Raw genomic sequence first — 11,505 nt, 5'->3', positions numbered from 1 at the left:
AAGCGTGGGTCTAATGGGAGTTGATATAGCTTCATTCTTCACACTCCGACCGGGGTGGTGAATTGCGAATAACGCGCCTGATCTCTTTTTTTCTTGACCATTGACTTTTGCAATGTGAGCTTGTTCGACTCTGCTGTGTCTTTAGGCATTAAGAGGATTTTCCCCGTCGCTGTTTAATCACGCTTCGGTCTTGAATTAATTCATTTGGAAACCATTTGGACTATATAACATCCAGACACCTGGACCTTTTGATTGACTACCAGGGGAGACAGTGCTGACCTTTGTGTGGACTCTTACGTGTAAGATTTTTGTTTGGTCTCCATCTTTCAGAGACAACGGAGTGTTCTTATCAAAACAGTTGCTGAGGAATCATTGACGAAGATAGGGGGAGGTAGAGACGAGGGGAATACGAGATAACGCCAGTGGTGGGGGAACATGCTGCCTTCGCAAGATGCTTCCAAGATTTACCATGACAACTACATGCGGAACTCGCGGGCCATTGGGGTTCTGTGGGCTATATTCACCATATGTTTGGCCATTATTAACGTAGTGGTGTTTATTCTGCCCTACTGGATTGGGGACAGCGTGAACACCCCACACGCAGGCTATTTCGGCTTGTTCCACTACTGCGTGGGCACTGGAAACTCCAACCGGGAGCTCACTTGCCAAGGAACCTTCGCCGAATTCAGCGGCATCCCCTCGAGCGCGTTCAAAGCTGCCTCCTTCTTCGTGTTGCTGTCCATGGTGCTAATCTTGGGTTGTATTGCTTGCTTCACCCTTTTCTTATTCTGCAACACTGCCACTGTCTACAAGACGTGCGCCTGGATGCAGCTGCTATGCGGTAAGAGATTGGCGTTTGGGAAGCCACCTCCACGGATGGGCGCAAATTCATGCATTCTGCTCACGAACATTGATGGGTCAATTACTTTACACACTGTTCGTTGACGCGTGAGTGTGCTGTTGCACCCTGTGTGTGTGTGTGAGGGGGGGGGGGGCATAGCCTACATCATGCATGATTTAATACCTGATATTTTTCACATTATAATGTTTAAGTTAATTTGGTTCTTATCATTTTATAATTATGTGTGTAATGCCAATGACACTAGTGTAGGCCTATATGGCAACAATGAATCAGACAATTGAAAGAGAAAATATTATTTTCGTTTTTGACTAGTTTTGAATGGAACCCAGTGAAGGACGTGTAAAACAAAAGAGTGATTTGCCTGGCATCAATGAGGCCGTATGAGCTCTTGTCATGCCCTGATCTGTTTCACCTGTCTTTGTGATTGTCTCCACCCACCTCCAGGTGTCTCCTGTTTTCCCCATTAGTCCCCGGTGTATTTATCCCTGTGTTTCCTGTCTTCCTGTCTCAGTTCGTCTTGTTTTGCCAAGTCAACCAGTGTTTTGCCTAGCTCCTAGTTTTTTCCTAGCCCTCCTGGTTTTGACCCTTGCCTGTCCTGACGCCGAACCCGCTTGCCTGACCTCTCTTCCTGTTCTGATCTCGAGCCTGCCTATCCCCTTGTACTGTTTGGACTCGGACCTGATCACTGAATCCCTGCCTGTCCTGACCTTGAGTCTGCCTATCGCCGGGTACTGTTTGGAGTCTGACCTGGTTTATGAACTCTCTCCTGTCCCCGACCTGCCTTTTGCCTACCCTTTTCAGTGTAATAAATATCAGAGCCCAACCACCTGCCTCCTGTGTCTGCATTCGGGTCTCGCCTTGTGCCCTTAGCTCTATTTGTTGTTGTTTCTTTTACTGAGAGAATTCTGACAAAAACAGGAATAACTGTGACAGCAGTTTTGTTTGTTTGGGATCTCTGGCCTTGGTTTATAGGGTTGTATTTAAAGGCTGAATGCTGCCATTTCTGGGTAATAATTCTGTACATTACTGTAATAGTTCAATTGTTTAAAAAGAAACAAAAATAGCTTCTCAAGCAATACTTTTGCTAGTACTGTCTGGGACTGGTCTGAGTTGGGAGGGGAAGGGCACCAAAGCAGGGGAGGGGCCTAATGGGAGAGACGTTATTGCCAGAGAGGTTTGGAACTCTCTTTACCATTGGTCTATTACAATTTATATCGCCTGGTGATGTCACCAGGCAAGACAAAACTCCATTCATGCCAAACGTTCTGATTAGAAGATCCTGAGTAGATAGTTGTTGGTTAAAAATACAATCAGGAAATAACATTTTTTTCACAGTTTTACAGTTTCATAAACTGCTGTATAATACAAAACACAGCATAAACAGAATTTTGACTGCACTGGGCTTTTAACTAAGCTTTTGTGACAGAAACATGATTTCTGTCACTGTGCCATGCGGTTCATGCACCACTCTCTAAGAAATGCGTGCACACACAGGCAGTAGAGGGAAGATTATTTCAGCACAGGTGTCACGTACCTGCCACACACACGCCAATTCACATATGCGCTCTGTCGCACAGAAGCCCCTCACTGATCTCTAATTGCACAACCTCCAAATTAATTATACATTGTGCAAATAAATGCGCTCTAAATGTGTGTAGCCACCAACTGTGAATTCAGGTGAGAGTTGGGTGACAGGCCTGTTGATGAGAAAGTTTCGGTGCAGGTTTGAGACTGAGATTTGGAAATGGATGAGTATTAGCTTTGTTATTTTTTGGAGTAATTTTGCACCCACACACAAACACTTCTCAGCATTTGCAAAATGGGGGAATTTGTGGAATCCTGAACCTGCTATTGCCCTTTTTTGCTCCTTAAACACTGTATATAGCGGGTAGTAGGGGGTTGTAGGGGTTGTTGGTGATTATAGGGGGTTATAGGGAGTTATACAGGGTTATAGGGGGTGGTAGGGAGTTGTAGGGGGTTGTAGGGGTTGTTGGGGATTCTAGGGGATTATAGGGAGTTATACAGGGTTATAGGGGGTGGTAGGGAGTTGTAGGGGGTTGTAGGGGTTGTTGGGGATTATAGGGGATTATAGGGAGTTATACAGGGTTATAGGGGGTGGTAGGGAGTTGTAGGGGGTTGTAGGGGTTGTTGGGGATTATAGGGGGTTATAGGGAGTTATACAGGGTTATAGGGGGTGGTAGGGAGTTGTAGGGGGTTGTTGGGGATTATAGGGGATTATAGGGAGTTATACAGGGTTATAGGGGGTGGTAGGGAGTTGTAGGGGGCTGTAGATTGCATTGGGTGCTTAGCAGTGGGAGAAGGGAGGAATATGGTGGACCAAATATCCCTATAAATCAACTTTCTCTCACCTTTTCCTGTGCCTGGTCCCTGTCTCTGGAGAGGGAGGATAGGAGAGAAACTGAGAGAGAGAGGGAGAGGACACAGCTACAAATTCACAGCTGGATGACACTAGGATATATTGGAACAATGGGAGGCTTGATCTTAGCCTGGACCCATATTCATAGTGTCTCAATGTATGAGTGCTGATTTCAGATGAGGTCCCCCCTCTTCTATGTAATTTTATTCTTTATGACCTATTAGGCAAAACTGATCCTTTCTGTCGGTCCTTCACCTTACAGTCATAATTCAAGATAATCCTCTAACAACCCCACTTCTCAACTCTCCCTCAGGCAGCACAGTGAAAGGAATATGCTTTGTGACTGTAAATATCTAAATCCAGCGGAGCACATCTGAGTCAAACAGAGAGGTGAGAAAGAGAGAACTCTGAGGTGGTGCATTTGAATGGTTGAGGTTTTGCAAAGGCTACTGGGAAATGAAGTCCAGTGTTAGTGTAAGAGGGGCCTTTATTGGGCATGGCTGGGGTCAAATTTCGTTAATGAATGGAAGTGTTGAAATCATATAGGACAACTTTTTCTGGATTTCTCTCTATTTTCCCTTGTGGAATGGGCGAGGCGTTGGAACCCTGAATGTATATGGTCTGATTTCCAAATGGTACTCTATTCTGATTCATAGGGGTTGGGTTAAATGCGGAAGACACATTTCACTTGAATGCGTTCAGTTGTACAACTGACTAGGTATCCCCCCTTTCCCTACAATGTAAACTACTTTTTAACAGAGCCCTAGGCCCTGGTCAAAAATAGTGCACAATAGACCTCCACAGTGGAGGTGTCATAATACCCATAAGAACAATAGGTCAAACAGGGAAATGGTTCCATTCATTTTTCCACCATTAATGTTTCATATGGGGGATTGTAGAAATATTTAACTTAAGGGCTGTGTTTTGTGTAGGCTTACCCTGGCTTGACATTTTGATAACCGTGCAAATCTCTCTCCGACAAGGTGACTTTTATCAATATATTCGGCACTATTTACTCTTAGATTCGAAAATGCTAATTAGCATAAAAGTAGACATGCAATTTTTAGCTTTATTTAACCAGGCATGTCAGTTAAGAACAAATTCTTATTTTCAATGACGGCCTGGGAACAGTGGGTTAACTGCCTGTTCAGGGGCAGAACTACCTTGTTAGCTCGGGGGTTTGAACTCACAACCTTCCGGTTACTAGTCCAACGCTCTAACCACTAGGCTACCCTGCCGCCCCAGAAATCCCTGCAAGCTCCTGCACATTATCTCAAGCCATCTTTGCTAACAGATATTGTGTCAATTTAAAACTTGCACAAGACAATTCACAGAATTGTCCATTTAAAGAAATGTAGCCGATTTATTCATTTTTACATTTAGCTAACATTAGATAGTTAATCCGGAGATTCTTACCTTTGTCTCGATTCGGCCGTCTCGTCCAGATCATCATGGCATTTGTAGTTCTTTATGATAGACACATTAGCAGCTAATTAGCATGTCATTTTAGGGGGTCAATACAGGCAAATATATTGATAAAAGTCACCTTGTCCTCGAGAGATTTACATGGTTATTAAAACGTCATGCCAGGGTAGCTTACATGAAACGCAGCCCTTATTTTAAGTGTAATTTAAAGTGTACTTTAAAAAACGATTGGAACCATTTCTCTGTTTGACCGCTAAGTTCTATGGGTATTATGACTCATATTGTGGTACTCTATAAAGGGAACAGGTGCCATTTTGGAAGATATCTATCAATTTAATACTAAGCAGTGGACTTCCATCATCACCTCTGTCACCAGCAATACATTAGTAGGCAACAGACTCATTGAATGCAATCTAGATTTATGGATAGCAGAATGTTTTCATTCAGTGTAATATAATCTCTGTATGTTATTCTATAGAATCTCCATCATTCTATAAGAGCATAGGTGTACCGTCTGTCATGCAGTGTGCTTACCTTTTCATCCCCCATTGAGTTTCCCCCTCTCTGCTATAAAGGTTATGTTTGACATGAGACGTTGAGATGCGCAAAACTGAATGTGCCAACCAACCCATTTAACCATGGAAAAGAGACTAGGATTATGGCTGAATACAAACAGTATAGTTATTCCCTCCGCAATGTAATCAAACAAGCAAAATGTCAGTATAGAGACAAAGTGGAGTCACAATTCAATGGCTCAGACACAAGACATATGTGGCAGGGTCTAGAGACAATCACGGACTACAAAAAGAAAATCAGCGACATCACAGACACTGACGTCTTGCTTCCAGACAAACTAAACACCTTCTTTGCTCGCTTTGAGGATAATACAGTGCCACTGATGCGACCCACTACCAAGGACTGTGGGCTCTCCTTCTCCGTGGTCGACGTGAATAAGACATGTAAACGTGTTAACCCTCGCAAGGCTGCTGGTCCAGACGGCATCCCTAGCAGTGTCCTCAGAGCATGCGCAGACCAGCTGGCTGGTGTGTTTACGGAAATATTCAATCTCTCCCTATTCCAGTCTGCTGTACCCACTTGCTTCAAGATGGCCACCATTGTTCCTGTACCCAAGAAGGCAAAGGTAACTGAACTAAATGGCTATCGCCCCGTAGCACTCACTTCTGTCATGATGAAGTGCTTTGAGAGGCTAGTCAAGGATCATATCACCTCCATCTTACCTGTCACCCAAGACCCACTTCAATTTGCTTACCGCTCCAATAGGTTCACAGACGATGCAATCACCATAACACTGCACTGCCCTATCCCATCTTGACAAGAGGAATACCTACGTAAGAATGCTGTTCATTGAGTATAGCTCAACATTCAACACCATAGTACCCTCCAAGCTCATCATTAAGCTAGAGGCCCTGGGTCTTACCCCCGCCCTGTGCAATTGGGTCCTGGACTTCCTGACGGGCCGCCCCCAGGTGATAGAGGTAGGAAACAACATCTCCACTTCACTGATCCTCAACACTGGGGCCCCACAAGGGGGCATCAAGTTTGCAGACGACACAACAGCACAACATGATTACCAACAACAACGAGACAGCCCACAGGGAGGAGGTGAGGGCACACGGAGTGTGGTGTTAGCAAAATAACCTCTCCCTCAACGTTAACAAACAAAGGAGATGATCGTGGACTTCAGGAAACAGCAGAGGGAGCATCCCCCTATCCACATCGAAGGGACAGCAGTGGAGAAGGTGGAAAGTTTTAAGTTCCTCTGCGTACACATCACAGACAAACTGAAATGGTCCACCCACACAGACAGTGTGGTGAAGAAGACGCAACAGCGCTTCTTCAACCTCAGGAGGCTGAAGAAATTTGGCTTGTCACCTAAAACCCTCACAAACTTTTACAGATGCACAATTGAGAGCATCCTGTCAGGCTGCATCACCTCCTGGTATGGCAACAGCACTGCCCACAACTGCAAGGCTCTCCAGAGGGTGGTGCGGTCTGCACAAATCATCACCAGGGGTGAACTACCTGCCCTCCAGGATACCTATAGCACCCAATGTCACAGGAAGGCCAAAAAGATCATCAAGGACAACAACCACCCAAGCCATTGCCTGTTCACCCCGTTACCATCCAGAAGGCGAGGTCAGTACAGATGCATCAAAGCTGGGACCGAGAGACTGAAAAACAGCTTCTATCTCAAGGCCATCAGACTGTTAAAAAGCCATCACTAACACAGATAGGCTGCTGCTTAAATACAGTCTTGAAATCATTGGCTACTTTAATAAATGGATCACTAGTCACTTTAATAATAACACTTTAATAATGTTTACATATCTTGCACTACTCATCTCATATGTATATACTGTGTTTTATACCATCTATTGCATCTTGCCTATGCCGCTCGGTCATCGCTCATCCACATATTTATGTGTATATATTCTTATTCCATTCCTTTACTTAGATTTGTGTGTATTAGGTAGTTGTTGTGGAATTGTTAGATTACATGTTAGATATTGCTGCACTGTTGGAACTAGAAGCACAAGCATTTTGCTACACTTGCAATAACATCTGCTAGCCATGTGTATGTGACCAATACAATTTGATTTGATTTGATGATTTGACATCAAATGGAATGTTTTTTTTACGGGACTCCTATAACTGTTTCATCCTCTCGTGCCAAACCAAACCAAACTGTGCTGGCTTAGATATTTAACTTTCACCTTGCCCTTTTCTGTAGGGTTTCAACGATTACAGTATGGTGGGCCAACACAGTACAGCTTGGTTTGGCTCTGTAGTTTGAAATGTTCTCTACAGCTGCATATTATTTTCCTATTTTCCCCCTCTCACTCCATCGCCCCTCCTCCCTTCCCTCAGGTCTAGCCCTTGTCACGGTGGCAGGGTTTTCCCAGGATGCATTGTGTGTAGCATCAGGTCAGCAGACGGTGTGAAACTGTGGCTGAACTCACTGTGCTTTATCTTCATGCTTGCTTTTTCTCTCACCGGAAACAAACTCGGAGGACTGTTTGTTCTCGGCTTTGACATTCCTTAAAAAGTCCAAATCAAACGAGTGGAACGATTATTGACAACATTCTTTTAAAATATACTGTGTATTTCTGTGAATGTCTTTTTTAAAACTGGCAACCGTTTGTCATGCTGACACAAGCTCAGCTGTAAGCTCATGATCTATAAAAGATAGGCCACATAGGTGGTTTGCTGGGTCAGTGCAAAATAGTGAAGTGCAGACAAATTCCATTAGATATTGACTGTCGGCTCCAAAGGTGTCAGGAAGAGCACAGACGGGCTCCCAATGACAGGTTTCCTCCAGTGTTTGTGGGCTAAGAAGTTAAGAACTCTCTGACAGGTCATCAGAAGAGAAGTAATTGGAAGAAACCACATCAAACCTTTCATTCAACCTTTCTGGAAAAGTACACTCAATAAGATATTGAGTTGCTCAATCCAGATAAATGTTTATTTCCAAAACTGTTAGCTCAATGACATGAGTAAGTTCCAGACAACGCAGAGAAGAAGGGGTTTTGATCACACTTTACATTACGTAGGCATTACTCCAGGGTACCTATGAGGGAATAACTGTAATCATCCTGTACCAGCAAGGTACACAAGCGCATACAGTAGATACAGTACATACAGTGCCTTGTGAAAGTATTCGGCCCCCTTGAACTTTGCGACCTTTTGCCACATTTCAGGCTTCAAACATAAAGATATAAAACTGTATTTTTTTGTGAAGAATTAACAACAAGTGGGACACAATCATGAAGTGGAACGACATTTATTGGATATTTCAAACTTTTTTAACAAATCAAAAACTGAAATATTGGGCGTGCAAAATTATTCAGCCCCTTTACTTTCAGTGCAGCAAACTCTCTCCAGAAGTTCAGTGAGGATCTCTGAAGGATCCAATGTTGACCTAAATGACTAATGATGATAAATACAATCCACCTGTGTGTAATCAAGTCTCCGTATAAATGCACCTGCACTGTGATAGTCTCAGAGGTCCGTTAAAAGCGCAGAGAGCATCATGAAGAACAAGGAACACACCAGGCAGGTCCGAGATACTGTTGTGAAGAAGTTTAAAGCCGGATTTGGATACAAAAAGATTTCCCAAGCTTTAAACATCCCAAGGAGCACTGTGCAAGCGATAATATTGAAATGGAAGGAGTATCAGACCACTGCAAATCTACCAAGATCTGGTCGTCCCTCTAAACTTTCAGCTCATACAAGGAGAAGACTGATCAGAGATGCAGCCAAGAGGCCCATGATCACTCTGGATGAACTGCAGAGATCTACAGCTGAGGTGGGAGACTCTGTCCATAGGACAACAATCAGTCGTATATTGCACAAATCTGGCCTTTATGGAAGAGTGGCAAGAAGAAAGCCATTTCTTAAAGATATCCATAAAAAGTGTCGTTTAAAGTTTCCCACAAGCCACCTGGGAGACACACCAAACATCAGATGAAACCAAAATTGAACTTTTTGGCAACAATGCAAAACGTTATGTTTGGCGTAAAAGCAACACAGCTCATAACCCTGAACACACCATACCCACTGTCAAACATGGTGGTGGCAGCATCATGGTTTGGGCCTACTTTTCTTCAGCAGGGACAGGGAAGATGGTTAAAATTGATGGGAAGAAGGATGGAGCCAAATACAGGACCATTCTGGAAGATAACCTGAGTCTGCAAAAGACCTGAGACTGGGACGGAGATTTGTCTTCCAACAAGACAATGATCCAAAACATAAAGCAAAATCTACAATGGAATGGTTCAAAAATAAACATATCCAGGTGTTAGAATGGCCAAGTCAAAGTCCAGACCTGAATCCAATCGAGAATCTGTGGAAAGAACTGAAAACTGCTGTTCACAAATGCTCTCCATCCAACCTCACTGAGCTTGAGCTGTTTTGCAAGGAGGAATGGGAAAAAATGTCAGTCTCTCGATGTGCAAAACTGAGAGACATACCCAAGCGACTTACAGCTGTAATCGCAGCAAAAGGTGGCGCTACAAAGTATTAACTTAAGGGGGCTGAATAATTTTGCACGCCCAATTTTTCAGTTTTTGATTTGTTAAAAAAGTTTGAAATGTGGCAAAAGGTCGCAAAGTTCAAGGGGTCCGAATACTTTCGCAAGGCACTGTAATACAAGTACAGACAAAAATTGCTCATGGGGAACTACTGTACATTTATTTATGTTATTTCTAGCTTAATATTTGTACCTATAAACCTCTACTACACCACTGGTAGTGGCTTCTGGGATAAGGCCTATGTAATGGTCTGTGTGGTAGTGGCTTCTGGCTTCCCGCTCAGCCCAGTCAAAACTGTTCGCTGCTCTGGCCCCCCAATGGTGGAACAAACTCCCTCACGACGCCAGGACAGCGGAGTCAATCACCACCTTCCGGAGACACCTGAAACCCCACCTCTTCAAGGAATACCTAGGATAGGATAAGTAATCCTTCTCACCCCCCCCTTAATGATTTAGATGCACTATTGTAAAGTGGCTGTTCCACTGGATGTCAGAAGGTGAATTCACCAATTTGTAAGTCGCTCTGGATAAGAGCGTCTGCTAAATGACTTAAATGTAAATGTAAATGTAAATGGATAAGGCCTATGTAATGGTCTGTGTGGTAGTGGCTTCTGGGATAAGGCCTATGTAATGGTCTGTGTGGTAGTGGCTTCTGGGATAAGGCCTATGTAATGGTCTGTGTGGTAGTGGCTTCTGGGATAAGGCCTATGTAATGGTCTGTGTGGTAGTGGCTTCTGGGATAAAGCCTATGTAATGGTCTGTGTGGTAGTGGCTTCTGGGATAAGGCCTATGTAATGGTCTGTGTGGTAGTGGCTTCTGGGATAAGGCCTATGTAATGGTCTGTGTGGTAGTGGCTTCTGGGATAAGGCCTATGTAATGGTCTGTGTGGTAGTGGCTTCTGGGATAAGGCCTATGTAATGGTCTGTGTGGTAGGTTTTTGTCATATCATCTGGTTTATCCTGAACAATCCTGAAGCGTTTCAGTGTTGTTTCCACAGCCAGGTGCTATGGGAGCTTTACTGGGGTAATAGTCAGGCTTTCCAAAACTCCCAGAGCAATTTTGAGGGGCTCAGCAAAAGCCTCTAGTTCAAACGGAGCGCGACCAACCCGGAGGGAGCTGGAAAGGGGAGGCGAGAGGGAACAGCGGGCATTTGAAGGGGTTATGCTAAACGATACATTTAACTGGAACTAACGCTATTGTTACAAATCTACTTGATTTTCGCTGGTGACTCTATGAGAGCTAGCATCACTTTGGGGGAAATCACTTTGGAACCTTCTAAATCCATCCATTATAGCTAAACAGTAACGCATTGGGCCAAGCCTGCACACTGGGTAGTATGAGTGGCTTAGGATACTATTTTACAAACACAGAGAGAGCATGTTTACATTGCCAGCAAGTGAAATAGAAAAGAAACTAAAGTGAAATAAACAATACAAAAATAACAGTAAACATTACACTTATAAAAGCTCCAAAAGAATAAATACATTTCAAATGTCATGTTATGTATATACGTACACAGTATTATAAACAGTTATATACAATATATAGTCTTGTAATGATGTGTGTACACTCTCTCTCTACCTCTCTCTCTCTGTGTTTCTCTCTCTGTGTTACTCTCTCTCTCAGTGTTACTTTTCCTCTCTGTGTTTCTCTCACACTCACTCACTCTGGTCTAATTCCCTGAGATCTGGATCTTCTCTGGAAAATCATTATCTCTCTCTCTCTTTCTCTCTCTCTTTCTCTCTCTCTCTCTCTCTCTCTCTCTCTCTCTGTGTTTCTCTCTCTCTCATT

At 43.6% G+C, this 11,505-nt stretch overlaps 1 protein-coding gene across 1 annotated transcript in view; it reads left to right on the top strand.

Annotated features, from left to right (window-relative positions):
• Positions 1-412: 412 nt before the first annotated feature.
• Positions 413-11,505, top strand: part of LOC135541007 (LHFPL tetraspan subfamily member 3 protein-like) — a 50,594-nt gene continuing 39,501 nt past the window's right edge. Inside the window, exon 1 of the mRNA XM_064967154.1 lies at positions 413-841. Within this exon, the coding sequence (XP_064823226.1) occupies positions 436-841 (406 nt within the window). The 5' untranslated portion in view covers positions 413-435. The remainder of the gene's footprint in view (positions 842-11,505) is intronic.

The sequence above is a fragment of the Oncorhynchus masou genome, chromosome 6 (genome assembly GCF_036934945.1).
Source record: "Oncorhynchus masou masou isolate Uvic2021 chromosome 6, UVic_Omas_1.1, whole genome shotgun sequence".
Lineage (NCBI taxonomy): Eukaryota > Metazoa > Chordata > Actinopteri > Salmoniformes > Salmonidae > Oncorhynchus > Oncorhynchus masou.
This window is presented reverse-complemented; position numbering and strand designations above follow the sequence as displayed.